The sequence below is a fragment of the Chlorocebus sabaeus genome, chromosome 25 (assembly GCF_047675955.1).
Source record: "Chlorocebus sabaeus isolate Y175 chromosome 25, mChlSab1.0.hap1, whole genome shotgun sequence".
Lineage (NCBI taxonomy): Eukaryota > Metazoa > Chordata > Mammalia > Primates > Cercopithecidae > Chlorocebus > Chlorocebus sabaeus.
Genome location: NC_132928.1, coordinates 43,639,840 through 43,660,651, shown reverse-complemented (window position 1 = coordinate 43,660,651; position 20,812 = coordinate 43,639,840). Strand labels below are relative to the sequence as shown.

The following is a 20,812-nucleotide window of genomic DNA, read 5'->3' as shown; positions in this document are numbered from 1 at the left end:
TCTTATTTGGACTATTCCTGAAATGCTTTCATCTTAGGTACAATGAGAGAATATCAATCTTTGATGCTGACTGGAATTTTTTAACAACTATGATCATATATTTTATCCTTAAATTAGTTGTTTATATATGTAGCTCTCCAATTAGACTTAATAGTAGAGATTAGGTTTCATTGTGCTATGTTTTCATAATTTTTGCTCTATGCCTAGTTACAAAATAAATTCTTAAGAAATATTTGTGGTAGTTTGTTTACTTATTTTTTAAAAATATTGGAATACAATGATTTCCTCTAGTTAACCAAAGTTAGTCAGCAGGCTTTCAGTTATAAGTGACAGAATTCAAATTCAAACCAACTTAAATGAAAAGGAAAAACAAAAAGGAAATGTATTGGCTACAATAATTGGTGAATTTCCAGAGGCTCTAACTATATAATGAAGCATCTATCCTTTCTCTGAATGAACTCTACTTGTATTGCCTTAGATTCAGGACAGGCTGTTTCCACATGATAAGACTGCCACTAGGCTTAGGTCATCCTCACAACCTGTGATTCTAGGAAAAAGGGCACATCCTTTCCCTGACACTCCCAGCAGAGTCTAGAGGAGGACTCTGGTAGGCCTGACTTAAGTCACCTGCCCATTCCTGAATGGATCATAATTGTCAAAGGAATTGGGGGCATAACATCACTCATTAAAACAGCTCCCAGGGCTTTTTGATACTACGAAAATGGTGGAGGAGCAGACAAAAGCATGCTGACAGACAACAGCTCCTGTTACTTAGCATCGCTCATTAAAACAGTTCCCAGGGATTTTTGATACTATGAAAATGGTGGAGGAGTAGACAAAGCATGCTGACAGACAACAGCTCCACAGTTTGCTATAGTTACTTTTGATGCTGTGAAATAATATTTACTCTCTTTTCCTGACATTTTAATGGTAAATTTATTTATTTGCTGAATCCAGGCAACACCTCGAGTGCGAATCTTATCTGGAGGGAGATACTTGCAAATCAACAACGTAGACCTAGGTGATACAGCCAATTATACCTGTGTTGCCAGCAACATTGCAGGGAAGACTACAAGAGAATTTATCCTCACTGTAAATGGTAAGAAAAGGTATTCATTGTTCCACAATTTAAAAATCTGACCAAGGGCATTCAAAGAGATGATAGCTTTTTCTTATGTGCATACTAAACGAAGCCTTGTACTTATCTTACTGCTTTTGAAAAAGGCAACATGGAGTATTTGTATTAGATCTATACTGCAAATTAACTCAATTTCCAAAAAACACAACTAGAGATATTTTAGTCTATCTTAGAGAATATGTCCAATTACTGTTAGCATATCATGATGTTTTATGTCATTCAGAATCAGAACCATTGAGGAAGTCAATACACTAAATCACTGGATGACAAATAGCCCATCATTTAGTTCACCTTTATTGATGGTGGCTTGAGAGTACATATGTGCCACACAGAGACTGCCATAGGACTGTAATTTTGTTAAATATAGTATCTGAATGCCAACATTTAGGAATATAGACTTTTCCTCAAAACAGTCTATTGGATATTTAATATATAAAATTTTACAGAATAGTGGGTGACCCACACAACTGATATCTCTAATACTAAAATGAAAATTCAGGCTGTCTATTCCCATATGAACTCAATGATCAATAAAATGCATGCTCTGAGAATTGCATGATTGATCACAGATGTGCTTTTTGTTAAAACAGCCCACTTTCTGTTCTTCATTTAAAGTGAAGCTGTTTCAGTGTTAACATTCTCTGACCATTATTTGGCCAAAGAGAAATAAGAAATATCATCTTTAATTTGCATCAGACTAGAGCTGAGTTTCATTTAAGCCTCTCTCACAGTAAGCCAGATTTCATACACCATATTAGAGATTTAAAATCCCCCTGCCTACCTACCCTTTATTTTTAAACGCAAAGTATCTCGAGTAAGACTTCAGTAATTAAACCTCAATTATATTTATACTAACCTAGATTCGTGTAGACAAAGCTATACATTTGACTCGAAGCTCATCTTATATTACATCTTCAGTGTCTTCATGCAGGCTGTGTTATTTAGTATCACTGAATTTTTTCATGTGCATCTCTTGTTCAGTTCCTCCAAACATAAAGGGGGGCCCCCAGAGTCTTGTAATTCTTTTAAATAAGTCAACTGTATTGGAATGCATCGCTGAAGGTGTGCCAACTCCAAGGATAACATGGAGAAAGGATGGAGCTGTTCTAGCTGGGAATCATGCAAGGTAACAATATTGGAAAATTTAAAAATGCTGTAAGACCTGAAATACAAATTCTCAAATTTTTTTTCTAGTGCACTATTTTGGTCTCATTATGTTTAGAATTAGCATTTCATCTTAATACAATAATCAAAATGTAGTATTTTATTATTTTTCCGAGACAGAGTCTTGCTCTGTTGCCCACGCTGGAGTGCAGTGGCATGATCTTGGCTCATTGCAACCTCCACCTCCTGGGTTCAATTGATTCTCCTGCCTCAGCCTCCCAAGTAAACTGAAATTACAGGCGCATGCCACCCCGCCCAGCTAATTTTTTGTATTTTTAGTAGAAATGGAGTTTCACCATGTTAGTCAGGCTGGTCTCAAACTCCTGACCTCAGGTGATCCGCCCACCTCAGCCTTCCAAAGGGCTGGGATTACAGGCACGAGCCATCACTCCAGGCCCAAATTTAGTAATTTAAAAGCATAATCCCTGAGGCTTATGTCTACATAATGATTATAATCCATTCAAGATCACAAGCCCATCTGTTATGCACCTTTGCGTCGTAACTTTTTCTTCCACCAAGGGCATTGTAAACATGTGTCATCTGAAACAGGAAAAAAACTGAATGGATTTCACCAAGTGTTTAACATTTCCCTCAGTCAAAATATGAATAATCAAAAAAGGCTGATTCAGAAGACTTCACTTGTGATTTCTCTTGCAGATATTCCATCTTGGAAAACGGATTCCTTCGTATTCAATCAGCACATGTCACTGACACTGGAAGGTATTTGTGTATGGCCACCAATGCTGCTGGAACAGATCGCAGGCGAATAGATTTACAGGTTCATGGTAAATACACTTTATAGATGACATCCAGTCTCTGTGTCAAATGCTCTTTGATAGCCTAAACTAGTGAGGTCATAAAGATCTTGACATTGAAGGCTAGTTAAGCAATTTACATTGTATTATGAATAGTCAAGCCCCCAGTTTTCTCCTTCGTATAGTTAATATCATCACAGCACTATTAAAATTCAGAGCCTTGTTTGCTCATAACTATGAGGCCAGTTAACAATGACTAATTTCAGTTCAGCAGAAATATTTCAGATGGCACACCATTTGCTGACTGTGTTTCCTTCTTATTTGGTGACATTGTCTTAGTTCCTCCATCTATTGCTCCGGGTCCTACCAACATGACTGTAACAGTAAATGTTCAAACTACTCTGGCTTGTGAGGCTACTGGGATACCAAAACCATCAATTAATTGGAGAAAAAATGGGCATCTTCTTAATGTGGATCAAAATCAGAACTCATACAGGTAAGGATAATTTAATTGAAAACTCCCACCAACTATTTAGAAACAGTTTGTAATGAATCAACATTTTAATTCTATCAGTGGGGCCAGCAAATCTATAGACTATAACAAATTAGCTAGCATATAGAGGGGGTTTTTTTTCCTTAATATGGACTTAGGTTTTCAGCCTAAAATATTTTTCTGAATTATAGGTCATGTTTTCCATACATAAACCCTGTGGATGAATGTCAGTGATTTTATATAGGATTAGATTTATATCCTGCCTTGTTTAGTACCTTTTAGAATTTTATAAAGGTAAAGAATAAGAACATCATTTTATATAAAAGAAAAACTATTCTGTAAAAATAAATACAAGCTTTAGTTATAGAATAAAAGTCAAATTTTACACCTTAAAATACAATTTAGATATTGGCAGAATGTGTGTAGGGAGGAAAAACAGCATTTCCTCCATTTTTTTTTTTTTTTTTTTTTTTTTTTTTGCCTTTTTCCAAGCTTTACTGCCATAGCTCATAATATGGCAATATCTATTTTTCAAAGGCTAAACTTTAAATCACTACGAATTTCTGATGTTATAGGTGAGCATCATTTTTTGGATCTTAGCTGAGCTATTAGATCGTTCCTCTGTCAAACATTTGCTGTAGCACTAAAAACAAATGCTCTCTTATGTCCACTTTGACAAAAATCAGTTCCAATATACCAGGAAATATAAAACTAGGAGTGCCTCAGTTGAAATTCTATCATGTCTCTTTTTCACCCTTTTAATCTTTTGGCATTGGGAGGTTCAGTGACTTGCAAGTATACACCATATGGAAAATGTGCTATGCTTTTTAATAAAAAGGTGTGTCAAATATGTTTTTATTAATGTTTTTATTAAACCATTTCTATCATGCATAGTGTGAAGTAAAGTAGATATTCTAATTTAGATTTACTTTAAATCATGTATGTGTATTTACTAAACCTCCTAAAATGTGAAGTGTTCTAGATTTTAGGTTTTTATATATATATATATATACATACACACACACACACATACACACAGTTGTTCAAAACTACATATAGATATAGATATATAGATATTGCCATATTATCTACAAAGTAGCCACACATTTAAGGAGACATGTGAAGTAGGTAAAGGGGTGAGACACACAGACTTGTCATTAGTCATCTGTCAATGGAAATAAACAAATATCAACCTGCTAGGTTATTGTGAAATTTAGAGATAATTTATGCAAAGCATTTAAGATGGTGCCAGGAGTGAATTTGATGCCCAGTAGACAGTGGCTGTTATCAGTATTCTCATTGTACTGTATTTCTCCTAGGAGAGCAAGGTTGATCATGATATAAGCATTCAGAGAATGTAAGATTCCCTCTTCAGACAATCCTTCCAACAATTACTTCCTGTAAATATTATATCAAGTTTGAGGCTCTAGAAAGCCACTGCCATATAAACAAACTGTAATGCATAAAGTTTGCCTCAGGCACATGATGTTAATTTTAACATGAGGGAAGAGTACTGTTTTCATCAATTTACAACATGGTACCGTGTTAGACTAGCTGGGAAAATTTATGAAAACCTACATATAGTATCTCATGCTTTGAAATCTGTCTTCTAGGCTCCTTTCTTCAGGTTCACTAGTAATTATTTCCCCTTCTGTGGATGACACTGCAACCTATGAGTGTACTGTGGCAAACGGTGCTGGAGATGATAAAAGAACTGTGGATCTCACTGTCCAAGGTAGAACTGGCTTGGAACATGGATTGAAACATGATAATGCTATCACTTCATCATTCCACTACTTTACAAAAGGGATCCCTTTTCTTTCCTTTTTTAAAACATTTATTTTAAGTTCATGGGTACATGTGCGGGTTTGTTATATGGGTAAACTTGTGTCATGGGGGTTTGTTGTACCGATTACTTCATCACCCAGGTATTAACCCAGAAATAAAAGGAGGAATCCCTTTTATACTTACCTAACTTTCACTTTCAGCACAAAAAGATGATGTATGATAAGTCTTTGGAATTCTTTAACAGTTGGAAATGTGTAGTTTTTTCCCTTTTTGTTGTTGTTGTTTTAGTTCCACCTTCCATAGCTGATGAGCCTACAGATTTCGTAGTAACCAAACATGCCCCAGCAGTAATTACCTGCACTGCTTCAGGAGTTCCATTTCCCTCAATTCACTGGACCAAAAATGGTATAAGACTGCTTCCCAGGGGAGATGGCTATAGAATTCTGTCCTCAGGTAAGACCAAGCTCAGTGATTTCACATCTATCGATTGTATTAGTTATTGATGCATATTCTTACCTGGTCTTTGTTGCACCAGAATAAAAGAATAAAATATGCATGCATTCTTAGACTTAAAAATCTGGAAAACAGATTGTTAAAACATATTTTTCACATAGGAAGGGGATCTAGGGAATGAAAGAAAAAGAAGTCTGGAAACAAAATAATATTTAAGACTGATCTGAATATAATAAACATGATCACCGGTATTTATGTGTATATTTACCAAACCTAAGGTTTAACAAATTCCCGAGTTACCTGAGAGTAAATCACACTTATTTCATTGGCCAAATGGAATGTCTCTTCATTTAATGAACATTCAGTGCCTCAGACAGGATATATACTCTACTAAGATTCTGAGACTATATAACTAAAACAGGGTTCTAGGTTTCAAGGCTTTTAAAATTGAGTATGTAAGACTGAGTAGTGAGTTCTGTGAAGGAAAAATGTTTATAGTGGTAGTAACCCTCATTTATACAATTTATAGTATTGAAGGAAAAAAAATCACCTAAAGTATAGGTGATTCACATTGGTATTTCTAAAACTTATCCTACACTGGGGAAACACAATAGAGATAAAGTAGTAACTAATATCCTGGGACTTTATGAGTATGTCCATATTATTCTAAGAGAATTTGTATGGAAGGGAAATAGTGGAAAATTTGTTCCCAGGATGCAACTTGGCTTTCAAGACAAATTATTTTGACTATAGAGTGATAGCCATTCAAATCATAAAATATATATAAATATATGTATATTTAGAATAAAGTATTAGGCTAAGAAAACAACTTAGAACTTTCTCAAAATACTAAACCCAGCAACTTCATTCCTAGGTATTTACCCAAAGAAATGAAAACATTGGTCTACACAAAGACTTATATGCACATCTTCATACAGCATCATTTGCAATAGCCAAAAAGTGGAAACAATTCAAATGTCCATCAGCTGATAAATGGATAAATAAAATGTGGTATATCCATGCAATGGAATTCTGTTTGGCAATAAAAAGGAACAAAATATTGACAAATGCTACAGCAGATGAACCTCAAAAACATTATGCTCATAGTGAAAGAAGTCAGACACAAAGGACCACATACTGTATGATTCAATTTATATGAAGTGTTCAGAAAAGGCAAATCTGTGTAATCAGAAAGCAGACTAGAGGTGGGCTAAGGCCAGGGTTGGAAGTGGGGAATGACTGTAAATGAGCACCAGGTTTCTTTTGAGGGTGATGGAAATATTCTAAAATTTGATTGTGGTGATGTTTGTATAACTCTGTAAGTATACTAAAAATCATTGAATTGTGCATTTAAATGAGTGACTCTCATGGTATGTAAATTATGCCTCAATAAAGCTGTTAGTAATAATTTAAGTGCTGTGCTAGGCACTTCAGGGGATACAAGTTATGAATATAAGCCAAGCACCACCATGCTAGTTGCAGAAAACAAACAAAAGAGAGTCAAATTTTATTGAACTAAAAAAAAAACTGAGATGCAGTATACATTAAAAATTTTTTTTTTTTCCTTTTTAGGAGCAATTGAAATACTTGCCACCCAATTAAACCATGCTGGAAGATATACTTGTGTCGCTAGGAATGCGGCTGGCTCTGCACATCGACATGTGACCCTTCATGTTCATGGTGTGGAAGACTGTTTACTCACTCATTCCAAGTTCGCCGGCTTTGGGGAGGTTTTTCTGGTCATATTTATTCTGAAAGGTGGTGCTGTCTAGAGCTATGAACCATAGTAATATCTTGGGAACATGAAAGCCTGGTAGATATTTTTAATAGACTAAAAAAGGCGCACAAATGACAAACCACTCAAAGTAACTCCAAAATAATTTTTCTTCTTGGATTTTTATAATCTGTTCCTGACTCTAGTCTTCCAGTGGAGTTCTTCTAATGGAAATTGGCTACTGTAGCAAGACTGAAAGAATGCAATGTGGCCAACATTCACTTTTCTCTTGGGCAATCAAATCACTAATATTTTAGAATTATGAATTTGGGTATTTTTAAGCTCATTACTATAATAGACATGGTTTCCATTAACTAGTGCTATTACTTCTTTTTGTTGATTGGTTTCTTATAGAGCCTCCAGTGATTCAGCCCCAACCAAGTGAACTACAAGTCATTCTGAACAATCCTATTCTATTACCATGTGAAGCAACAGGGACACCCAGTCCTTTCATTACTTGGCAAAAAGAAGGCATCAATGTTATCACTTCAGGTACCTACCACTGTTTCTATCAAGAAAATCATAGCACATCAGTGTTTTATAATTCAAATCAGCATGATTGTTTTTAATGAAAAAGTTTTTGTTTTTGTTTTTTTCCACTCTGCTTTTGTAACTGTGATGTAGGCAAAAACCATGCAGTTCTTCCTAGTGGCAGCTTACAGATCTCCAGAGCTGTCCGAGAGGATGCTGGCACTTACATGTGTGTGGCCCAGAACCCAGCTGGTACAGCCTTGGGCAAAGTCAAGTTAAATGTTCAAGGTACCTAAATAATTCATCTCTGTTTTCAATTCAAAGATGTTTGTAACAATGTCTACCAAATATTTATATATCTAAATTGATTATGCTGCTGTTCCCCCATAGTTCTCAACATTCTTAGTTTGTATTATCCTACTGGTTTTTCTATCACTTTTATGAAAAAAGTTTAGTGTATTTTATTTTTCTGGCCATTGTTTGTATAAGAAAACACAGGCATCTAATCCTATTTTGAACTTCTATGAACCTCTATTTGATACTCTATTTCATTATATAGGTAAAACTCTTCCCACTTATTTGGAAACCTATGAAAGGGCTCATAATAAGGATTTTCTTTCCAAGTGTTTACAACAGGCTAATCACCACTTAGCTATTAGCCTGGATATTCTATTGAGTTGTAATGCATCACTATAAAGAAGCATATGAAATAACTGAATAATCATATTATTTATAGCAACAAAATTATTTGGTTGAATTTGTGCTTGCCATTACATTTGTATTTCCAAGGGGACAGTCTATTCAGAGCAGTTAATTTTTTTCCCAAATATTTTCCAAAACTTGGTGTTCATTTTGGAAGTTTAAATACCTAAAGTGAATCACATAATTTATGTAAATGAGTGACATAAGAGTCACTCATTTAATTTATGAATCACATAAATTATGTAAGTGTATCAACATAATTTTGTTGATACAGCTTAAATTTTCTAGACATGCAAGCCCTCATGACTATATGTTTATCTCCGCATCTAAAATCGACTATCACTTAACATTTATTTGTTAGCTGGGGACTAGTTTTCTGAAGTGTGCCCAATTACTTTTTTGTTCCCATGAAAAAGTGTAGTGCTCCTTTTCTAATGATATGGTGAAGTCAGGATTTTGTTTCTTATCAATGTTTGCTAGAGCAGTACTGTAGTATGTAATTTGTGCACTCATGCTTCTAAGATGAACTTTGAACTTTATATTTTTTGTATCTTTTAGTTCCTCCAGTCATTAGCCCTCATCTAAAGGAATATGTTATTGCTGTGGACAAGCCCATCACATTACCGTGTAAAGCAGATGGCGTCCCACCACCTGATATTACATGGCATAAAGATGGGCGTGCAATTGTGGAATCTATCCGCCAGCGCGTCCTCAGCTCTGGCTCTCTGCAAATAGCATTTGCCCAGTCTGGTGATGCTGGTCATTACACCTGCATGGCAGCCAATGTAGCAGGATCAAGCAGCACAAGCACCAAGCTCACTGTCCATGGTAGGTTGTTTAACATGAATTATTTCCGTCTGCTACACTACCATGGCAAAGATAAAAGGCTACCAAGAGCAAATCTGATAGAAGTCAAAAACCCTTAAACTCAGTAATCCAAAGTGTGTGTTGGGGGAAGGGTGTGGTATGTAGGTACACTTCAAATCTGTTTTCTGTGGACTGTGTTTATGTGTGTTTGTGCACATAGGTGTGTGAGAGAGACAGATTTTATTAATATTGCCAGGATTTTTAATGTGTTGCTGGTACCCTCACATATTGTGATTAGTTGACTTACGAGGAGTCCGTTTGTGTTTTGTGGCTTTTCTGCTTTACTTTTCAAGCTTCAAGTCATCTTGGTTCAAAATGAATCACCATATGACCTACATTGTATGACTTGACCCTAATGAGAATTAGGACATCTATTTGATTCATTATATTAAAGTGGCAAAATATTTACCTATACATTTTTATAACAGAAAAATATCTTTCCTTTATATTAAGACAACAAAATATTGAAAAATCAGCATTGAAATATTTTTAGTTTTTACTGTATATTTTGACTAAGGATAGAATCCATGTTAATATCAGTGGTAGGAAACAATAGCAGATTAAGCTGCTTCCAACCTCTCTTTTCAGAGGTAATTATTTTATAATGAGGAGTTTCTGCTTTTTCATTTTTCAGAAATTTGTGAAAGCTGTTTTATTTTCAATTGCATTTTAATTTTCTGTAACTTCAGAATAACAGAGACAATTTTGAGTGGAAACATTTTTGGTTGAATAATTTAGCCAAAATTAAAAATCACCATTTATGAGTTTTCCAAATAAATCCCCTGCTTTCAGTTAACATAATTAATCAATATACACTATCCATTTGCCTTCAAATAAATAATACTCCTTCTTTTCAAGTGTCTGTACAAAATTTACCAAAATTGACCTAAACAAAGAAATTGTTAATAAGTTTCAAAAAGATAGACCATAATTTCTACCCACCATGCAATAAAGCTAGAAATTTGTAATCAACTTTCAATGCCAAAACCCCAAACCCAGATGACTTTAAAAACACTGTTACAGCCAAAAAGTAGGTCAAAGAATAATTTTCTATTTTCAGATTATTTAGAAAATAAAGACATGACATATCAAAATGTACAGTGTGTGCTCAAAGCTAAAATCAATACAAAGTCATAGCCATAATTCTTTCATTTTGAAAAAGAAAGAACTGAAGTAAATATACTAATGCTGCAACTTTGTATCCCCTAACAAAAGACAAATAGCAACCCAAGGAAATCAGGATAAAGAAGATAATGAAAATAGAGCATGAATTAATTAAAAATGAATATTTATGATGCACCATTAAGCAAAATCAATTTTTGTGTTTTCCAAATTATAATGTTTATATCTATTATTGTTTGTATATTTAATCATATCATAAAAGATAAAAATTATTTTAATTGAAAGCAGTTAATTTAACTGAAAGCAGCTAATTAAAGTTTATATAGCAATTTTATTTTTGCTAAGGTCAACTGTTCTCCTGTCACTCTTTAAAATGTCATTAAGATGGGTCCACTTCTCACTGATTTGTTTGAATAATTCCACATTCATTGTTTTGGGAAGGGAGTGTATTTTTACTTTTGAGCCAAGAATTATTAATACTTTTTGTCTTTTCTTTAGAAGTAACTATCTTAGTTCTAAGTCCAGTCGAGTATTTTTTTATTACACTAAAATATTCAGTTCATCTCTATATTGCCTAAATTCTAGTTAAAAAAAATTTGAGTCACAGGAAGTATTTGGTATTATAATGTACCAAATGTGCAGAGTTATAAAGTCATTATGAAAATTTCCTGACAGTATAAAAACTGAATTAAATGTCTTGATCTGGTTTACTTGTATTCATTGTAACATGTAAAATACTGCAATAAGTATTTTTTTCTACAGCACTTTGTGATATTCAATATTGGGTGTCTTATAGTGTTTTCTGGTAGCTATTAGTAGTTCATCCTCACAATATATCTCTGAGACAAATATAGCAGTTATACAACCATAGAAGCATTTTTTGGTTTTGTTGTTGGTTTGTTTTACTTCACTGCAATAAACAGAAGTAACTCAAAGATGGAAAAGTCAGGAAGCCAAATAAAATCTAAAGATCTTCTACCCAGTTCTGTCGTTTGCTCAGAAACTGAATGTAAATATATTCAGTAAGTTCAAATACATTAGGATTCTTGCTAGCACCAAAAATACTGATTTCTTTCATAGCAGGAAGCAAATCAATATCGTAATATTTCATTTTTAGTATTTCTAGCAAAGTTACCATGAAGAGAGTTTTTTGTGTGTTAATTTTTATTGTGAATAAAGACATTATTGAACCCAGCTTCCTGGATGACTCTTTTTTAAACTCTTCATAGTACCACCCAGGATCAGAAGCACAGAAGGACACTACACGGTCAATGAGAATTCACAAGCCATTCTTCCATGCATAGCTGACGGAATCCCCACACCAGCAATTAACTGGAAAAAAGACAATGTTCTTTTAGCTAACTTGTTAGGAAAATACACTGCTGAACCATATGGAGAACTCATTTTAGAAAATGTTGTGGTAAGTTTAATGGACATGAACAGATACGTTAAGCCAGATTATAAATTTGCTGTCATACTTTTAGTAATTTAGCATGGAAGTATATTCTTTAATAATTAAAAAAATATATTATTATAAAATCAGGTCACAAAATTAATTTTACACATATTTCATTTTATGTCCCTTGAATAATATTTAACAGATGATAGAACTCACAAATGCCTTCCTTCTAAAATTATGTTTGTGGAAATATGTGTTTATCAGGAAAAATTGTAAGTACCATTGCTATATTCTCTGCTCTTAACCTTACAGGGCAATGATAAGTATCCAGAGTAAATAACTTTCAATTCTTTAGTACTTCAAGGGGAAAAAATGTTAAACATTTTTTTAAAAAGGAAAAAAGTCTATGTGTCTCAATGCAATCAGAAGCAGTCATTAATATTCAACATAAGTATTCATATATATTCATATTTCAATATTCCTATTCAAATATTCAACAAATGTTTATCGAACACCTTCTCTGCAACTAGCACTAGTTTAGGCACTTGGAATACCATCAGGGAACAAAAGAATCAAAGATCTTTGCCCTTATGGAGTTTATATATAGAGGAAGGAGACAATAAAAATGAAAAATAATAATGTCAGAAGAAAATAAGTCAGAAGAAAAAAAATGGCATGAAAAATAAGAGAGGGGTAAAGGGTGTCAGGAGTTGGAGCAGTGAAGATTACAGTTGTAAATAGGGTAGTCAGAGTAAGTTCTCTTTGGGAAGGTGACATTTGAGCCAAACTTGAAGGAAGTGAATTAGCCAAGCAAATATGTGGAGGAGCAGACCAGGGGAAAAAAAAAATAGGTGGAGCAAAGCACTTGAGGTGGAAACATGTCCAGTGTATTTGAAAAACAGGAAGCCAGTGAAAGCAAAGCAAAGAATGAAAGGAGAAAGACGTCAGTGATAAATGGAGGCCAAATCATGTCAGGTCTTACAGGTCATTGTACAATTTTACCTTTTACTCTAAGTCAGAATCCATTGCAGGTTTTTGAGCAGGTTTTTATATGCCTTACATTTTTAAAGGGTTATGTTGGCTTTTGTGAGAATCAGAGGTAGGGAGACAAGGACAGGACCAGTGAGACCTCTTGGGAAGACTGTCTGGAGGCAGATGAGAAATGATAGAACTGAAAGCAGGATGTTAGCAGAGAAGAGGCAAGAAGTAAGATTCTGCATATACTTTGAAGCTAGCATTTTCTGATCGATTGCAAGTAGGGTGTGAGGAAAAAAAAATAAGAATGACTCAAATGTTTGAGACTGAAGGCATGAACAATTGGAAGGGTGAAATAGCCATCAACTGCGATGGTGAAGGCTACAGGCAGTACAAGAAGGGGCCGTTGGAAGGAATTGGGAGCTCAGTTTTGGGGCATGAGTGTGAGACATATCTTAGGCATCAGAGCAAAGAGTTAGAATAAGAAGTTCAATAGACTTTGAGTTTGTAAGAAAGTATCAGTATTTGGGTTAGAGATGCTGATAGTCATCAGCATAAAGTTTATATTTAAAGCCATAGCACTGTATGAGATCACCAAAAAAATGAGTACAGATATAGAAGAAAAGAGGACCAGAAGCTGAGCCTTCTCACATGCCAACATTAAGATGTTAATGTTGAGGAGAAGCCCCCAAAAAAGTTGGAGAAGCAACCAGTGAGATAGGAGGGAAACTAGGAGAGCATAGCGTCCTGAAAGCCATGTAAAGGTGGTTTCAGATAGAAAGGACTCGTAATTGTGTCAGGTGCTACAAATGCATCAAGAAAGATGAGTCATAAGAGCTGGTCATTAAATTTAGCAAGTGAAGCCTCAGAATTGTAGGTAATAGTGCCCTTTCTCTTACCATTTCCTCTGATAGTTTTGGTGGTCTTTGATACCACCTTACTCAGAGAGCCAACTATGCTGTCAAGATGCTGTCAGCTTTTGGGATTATTTGCTCTTTATTTGTGCAATGCAGAGCAGCTATACACTTGATATCTAGTAAACCACCGAATCTACAGTTTTCTGAAATCTTACCACTGTAGAATGATTTTGGGCTTATATTTAAACTTCCATACATTTTAAATTATGTTATGCAAAAGCTAACCTGATGGTTAAAAGATGGAGATTTAAATTGTCTTTGGATAAGAGAGTTTCTTGAGGGCCTAGCTATGCAACTTGATGTATTTTATGTACTATGATGGATGATTATGAAATTTTAAATGCTACTTTTATTTTAGCTGGAGGATTCTGGCTTCTATACCTGTGTTGCTAACAATGCTGCAGGTGAAGATACACACACTGTCAGCCTGACTGTACATGTTCTCCCCACTTTTACTGAGCTTCCTGGAGACGTGTCATTAAATAAAGGAGAACAGCTACGATTAAGCTGTAAAGCTACTGGTATTCCATTGCCCAAATTAACATGGACCTTCAATAACAATATTATCCCAGGTTGGTCATTTAATTCTCAAGAAGTGAATAAATACACCTATGTAGAACTCTAGACCAAACTCTATTTCCTCCAGCTGTGAAAATTAATTGAAAAGTAACAAGAATTGATTGCTTTAAGTTCTGTAAAATGTGTGCCTCTGCTTGGATTTTACCCTCTACCCAATATATATGTTTTGTTCCTTCTTTTGGAAGTGTAAGTTGATCATAGGGCCATATATTGCAGGTTATAAGTAGCCTTTTTAACCTAAATATAATTCCCCCTACCCCATGAGAAGGCAGTATGTTTATATAGGTGCCTAAACTTATCACAGCTGGACCCCCTGCATCAGTGATCAATGGATTAAGATGGCCACTGTCGGAGCCCTGAAGATTCACTTAATGTTACAGAGAAGAATTCTACTTCTCACTGTTTGCCTCAACCTCTATTATAGTGCAGATTAATTTATTTGGAAAATTTCTAGTCACTGTGTATACTACAAGTTAAGGTCATGTCTGGAACCCAGGAGTACCCGTCTCTGGGTGAACAAATATCTACTTATTTGTTAGACTTTGTCATCAGTATAAAGACTTTATCAGTACTGAGAAATTGTCCTATCCCAAAATTGAGTTCTGAAGTATTACACTATTAGCATTTACTAAGTGTCTTGCTAGAAAAGTAGTAATAAGCTTGAGGGTTTTTTTTTCTATTATAAAGAGTTATGTTAATGACTGGAATTTATCAGCTGCATTACCTTAATAACAATACATCTAAGAAAAAACAAACACTAAAAAAACTAATCAATATTGTTTTCTGAAAGTGCAGTAATGTAAATGTACTTTTAAAGCTTAATTTTCCACTTAATATTCAGCAGTAAAAGATTTTTTAAAAAAACTTGAATGGGGAGAGCATGTAAGGTAAACATGCGTATTTAGATTTGGACTGGTTTAGTCAGAATTTTATTTAGTCTTAGTTGTTTTAGGATTAGCATATTTGCCTTACATTTTCTTCTAAATGTTACACATTATGTTATAAATATTACTATCATAAATTTTTAATATCTGCCTTTGTAAATACTTATATAATCACCATTTATGATTTACAGAGAAGTTTAAATTATTACAAATTTGACTATGTTGTTGTTATTACCTAACTAGCATAGGTTTTCATAATTTTCCCCTTTGACCTGCCAAGTCAGTTGAATTATAAGGTGAAAAAGTTTTCATGTGTTTGATGTAAATTGTTTGGGAGGGAAAGTGGTAGTGAGATAAATGAAATGGAAAATGTAATATTTCTGAATGAAATATTTTTGAAACTCAGACTACGAGCCAGCTTTAAGCAACACATTTAGATGAAAGGTTTACTTTAAGCCTAATTTTTAAAAGATGTTTGTTTTCATTCTCTTTTCCTGTTCCTTCCTTGTTTTTTGTTCTTCAAACAAGTGTCTATAGACATAGTAAATAGCTCAGATGAAGAAATCTGTGGAAAACGCTCTCTTCTCCAATGTCATCTCTTTGGTTCAATTGTTGACCAACTCATAAATCTAATGTGCAAAATATGGAGCTGTCGTGAAATTTTTCCTAGGTTCCTGAGAGGCATTTGTGTTGTTTCTTGTTTCCTTCAGCCCACTTTGACAGTGTAAATGGACACAGTGAACTTGTTATTGAAAGAGTGTCAAAAGAGGATTCAGGTACTTACGTGTGCACCGCAGAGAACAGCGTTGGCTTTGTGAAGGCAATTGGGTTTGTTTATGTGAAAGGTAGGTAAAAGCACTGCATTTTTAATTTATAATGCGTTCATAATGAATGGCTCAGGTTTTGCTTCTTAGTTTTTAATCCACTCAGTCCTATTTCACAGATATACAAATTCATGAGGAAAAAATTATGAGCATTCAACTCAAAAGTAGATAAGTGAAGAGATCATTTCACACAAAGTGGAATCATTCCCTTAGAATATTGAAATTGACAAAATTATCTGGTGATTTAGCAAGATTTGATTCTGGAAAATTCATGAGGTTTTAAGGTGGCTTTACTCCCCTCTTTACTAAATTATTTTTCCAAATAGATCAAAAATCACAAATTACCAGCACTTACTTTTACGTTGTACCTGTCTTATGTTATTTTCCAGAACCTCCAGTCTTCAAAGGTGATTATCCTTCTAACTGGATTGAACCACTTGGTGGGAATGCAATCTTGAATTGTGAGGTGAAAGGAGACCCCACCCCAACCATCCAGTGGAATAGAAAGGGAGTGGATATTGAAATTAGCCACAGAATCCGGAAACTGGGCAATGGTTCCCTGGCCATCTATGGCACTGTTGTAAGTCACACTGGGATGACTGATGCACCTTTAAACCCCCACAGCCAATACCCCTCTGTAAGTGCCATAGATAGGAAAAATTTCTCTTACATTCCTATTTAAATCATAAAATCTGAATCAAATAACTTCTTTTTAAAAACTGAAACAAGGATTGAAATAGATATTTTAGCCCTTTCAAATAAGTGCAGTGGGATAATTTGGCTGCCTTGTTCCTTATCATTGACTTACTAATTAACATTTGGAGATAACTTCCTCAGATCTGTTTTAGGACAAGGAAATTGAAGAATTACAAACACAGTTACATATAGAGTAGATTTCATAGTAAGCTGATAACTATGTTAGGCTTTTCCAAAGTTCAGTAATTCAGAAAATGAGTGGTGCTTTTGGTTATTATTCTAATTTTGGGGTCGTTACCCCAAAGTGAAATATTTTATCCCAAAATGTCCAAACTAGAATACACATGAATTTGTTAAATCACATTTGGTGAGACCACTTATGTGCTGTCATTGTTTAAGTAATTGAAATAATTAAAATATACTATCTACCCAATCCAGTGGACCAGTCTCAGTCTTTTAGTCTCATTGATTTTACTTCAACATTAGATGTCATTTGTTGATTGTTCCTTCTATTATGAATTTCTACCTTATGTGCCATAATACTAATACGGCTCAGCCTTCTTCATTACCACTTTTCCCCTTTTCCTCTATTACTATTTCTGAAGTCCTTGGTACTTCTAATACCAATGTTAATACTAATTTTTTTTCATCATGCAATTTAAGATTCCTAAAACTGTAGTATCACCAATGCTGAAACTCTTCCAAGTTCCATTTCCAGCTGTTGACTAGGAACTTCTGTTCGGATAATACACTGAAACCTCAAATTAAACATCTAAACCAACATTTATTTTTCCTTCTCTCAATCTACTACCTGCAAATCAGCTCCCCTTTATTGACTTACTGTTTGTTAAGGAAACTCGAATTCTTCCATTCACAAGACCTTCAGCGAAATCTGTGCCTCTAGTCACCAAACTGAAATTTATTTAGTGCAATCCTACATAAATTTACACACAGACACATACATATGTGTATATAATGTGATCTACAGTCTGTGATTTATTATTATAAGTAAATTAGTTTTTCACTTTCTCTCCTAAACTTCAAACTCCCTAGACAGAGGTCCAGCTGAATGTAGTTTTAATAATCCCCATTAGAAAGGACTCAATATTTATTAATTTGTCGTGATTATTTTAATGCTTTTTAAGATATCTGTAAGTATAGTATTAGTATTTTTCTTTATTAAAATAATTCCAGATAGATTATCAGAAAATAATGTAATTTTTGCTTTGGTTTCTTACTAGTTAGTATTCCTGGAGATCAATGATAGGCTATTTTGAGAAAGTTTAGGCTTGGAATTTGTTTTCTCCCCTCGCCCTCCTCTTTCTCTTCCTCTTCCTCCCTCCTTTAAATCTATTTAAGAGGTTAGACATATGTAGGTTTCTTATTTCCATTAAAATTCCTTCTCAAAAATGAAATTTCAAATAAACTAGCATGTGGTGAAAAAAGTGATTGCCCTGCTCTGTAGGTTCATATTTTTGTAAAAATGCTGCTTGTTTCCATAGAATGAAGATGCCGGTGACTATACATGTGTAGCTACCAATGAAGCTGGGGTGGTGGAGCGCAGTATGAGTCTGACTCTGCAGAGTAAGTTGCTTAATGAAACTAATTAAACACTTGATTTAGAAAATATTACCTAATAAAGAGTGTTTATTTTCTTTAACTCTATAGCAAGTTCATTAGTGGTAGCTCTCAGAGTGTGCCTAATTTAGTTTGCTGCAGCTGATGGAACAGTTGTCATCAAATATAGAACTGATAACACAGAGATATTTTTCTGTATTTTATCTAACATATGTAGTATAAGATTGCAATTAATTGGTGGCAGAGCTTTTTTATTACAACATATTCAATGGGGTGCCCCTTCTTACAATTCACCACAGTTATTCCAACATGCTTAAAAAGATTGCCATTTATGGCATTTTAAGATATTTATTAAAAATAAAGACTAATGTAAAGGAGCTCAAAAGTGCTCCAGCTTGATGGCTGTACTCTTTCATGAAATAACTAAACGTTCTGGGTAAGATCCTCATGCTCATCAGGAAGCCCTTTAGTAAGAGTCATTGGAAAACAGAGTATCCATAATTGGATAAACATAGAATACTCCAATGGCCCACTGGAGATTTTACAGAACTACTTAAGGGGCTGACCCTAAGACAATGTCATTGGGTTGAGAATTTAAGCAAGTCAAGTCATTTTGTGACTAGGCTCAGTATTTAACAGGATGAGTTTACATTTTCTTCATCACTATTGAGAGATGCTCTAGATTAGTTAGCTGTTTGCCAAACTAAATAATTCTGTAAGGCATCGAATAGATGATAGTATCTAATACAATGTTTCACTAAAGAACATGTCTATCAAATGATAACATGGGATGTCATTAGGAAAAAATAGGGTTCTATGTTCAAACAATTCTGAGAAAAAATGAATTAAACAGAGTTCTTTTATGTATTAAATATATAAAGAACAGTTACTATGTGCTCAGCCCTCCTTAGGCATACCAAATTTCTTTACTGCAAATTTTCTAGAAATGTTAATACATTGATGTGAATTATGGCCCAACAAGGGGAGAATATAATATGCCACATTTTCCAAATAAATGTTGAGTGAATGTAGGTAGGACACTACACAATAGCACTGACCCAGTTTAAGAAAAGCTACATGAGAGCAGCTCATCTGCACATACTGACAATAAATTCATTTTAGTAAGTGAGGCATATTAAATAGTCAAAAATATAATTTGGTTCAAATTAGGATTAAAGTACCAGAAGCTATATTATTATTTAAAGTGTTCATAATTATTATGTGAATGATGGAATTAATTCAATCGAAGTATGTACATGTGGAATTTTATTGTATTAATTTATAGCTTTATATGCAATTGGGAATGTTCAAATATGGTATCTAAATTAAGGTTCTGAGTTTATTTGATACTTTGGCCATTTTGATATGAGCAGACAAGCTTATTTAGTCATGTTGTCACTTAGTGGAGGGATAAACCTGAGGTATTTACTTTATGCAGCAACAGTTTATTGAATACATAATGTAATCCGGAAACTAGGAGAGAAATAAAGGCACTGGCCCTGAAAGTTTCTGGAGTGAGGTTAATAAAAACATCAGTTAGAAGGCATTGTGTAGGGTGATGAGCATAAGTCAGAATAATGCTTTATATGACACTTGCTAAGAGAGTCAAACCTCACGTGAAGTAATTACTTTTTTAAAAGACAACATGTCACTGATACCTTTGCAGAAAAAACTAACATGTTAATATCACAACAAAACACATTTTTATTCTATTTTTGTCTTATTTGTATTCTATTTATTCTAGATAAACTTCAGTCTAAAATATGCAGCTACCACCTTGAATTATCAGATGTTATCACTCACTGAACAAATCATTCCACCTTTCAGTTCAATGTCACTAAAACACCGCTCTCATCTCACCATGATCCTTCTCAAGAATGTATATGCTGCCCCCTTTGCTTTCTTATTTAAATGAAAACTTTTCTTATTTTAAGATTTGAACCAATGTTTAAAACCCTGTATGCTGTTACTCTTCAGGGTGAACCATCCTTTCTATTCGTTCATTGTCTTGAAAAAGAAAAAGAGCTTAAATCCATCTCCATGTTGTGTCTTTCTCTCCAAGTGTTCTCCCCTCTCCTCTCTGTTCAAATAACCTTACTTATTTTTGAAAATCCAGTTCAAGTCTCCTCTTCCCAATGAAGTCTGTCATATTCTATCTTTCTTGGGACTGTAGACCAATATAGACAAACATTCTGCTAGCAGTTGCATGCAGTTCCTTTTACAATCTTTCTAA

General features: G+C 34.3%; 1 protein-coding gene across 8 annotated transcripts in view; it reads left to right on the top strand.

The window, feature by feature from the left end:
- Positions 1 to 20,812, top strand: part of HMCN1 (hemicentin 1) — a 454,658-nt gene that overhangs the window by 377,910 nt on the left and 55,936 nt on the right. For 5 of the 8 annotated variants that reach the window (XM_073011674.1, XM_073011672.1, XM_073011673.1 and 2 more), the window contains 15 exons: positions 958 to 1,099; positions 2,120 to 2,264; positions 2,960 to 3,087; positions 3,397 to 3,553; positions 5,164 to 5,285; positions 5,627 to 5,791; positions 7,364 to 7,471; positions 7,920 to 8,057; positions 8,190 to 8,324; positions 9,297 to 9,566; positions 11,957 to 12,147; positions 14,377 to 14,590; positions 16,192 to 16,326; positions 16,695 to 16,942; positions 18,504 to 18,585. In XM_073011674.1, coding sequence (XP_072867775.1) covers positions 958 to 1,099; positions 2,120 to 2,264; positions 2,960 to 3,087; positions 3,397 to 3,553; positions 5,164 to 5,285; positions 5,627 to 5,791; positions 7,364 to 7,471; positions 7,920 to 8,057; positions 8,190 to 8,324; positions 9,297 to 9,566; positions 11,957 to 12,147; positions 14,377 to 14,590; positions 16,192 to 16,326; positions 16,695 to 16,942; positions 18,504 to 18,585 — 2,380 coding nt within the window. The remainder of the gene's footprint in view (positions 1 to 957; positions 1,100 to 2,119; positions 2,265 to 2,959; positions 3,088 to 3,396; positions 3,554 to 5,163; positions 5,286 to 5,626; positions 5,792 to 7,363; positions 7,472 to 7,919; positions 8,058 to 8,189; positions 8,325 to 9,296; positions 9,567 to 11,956; positions 12,148 to 14,376; positions 14,591 to 16,191; positions 16,327 to 16,694; positions 16,943 to 18,503; positions 18,586 to 20,812) is intronic. The other 3 variants (XM_007989160.3, XM_007989162.3, XM_007989159.3) reach the window with 1 other exon arrangement.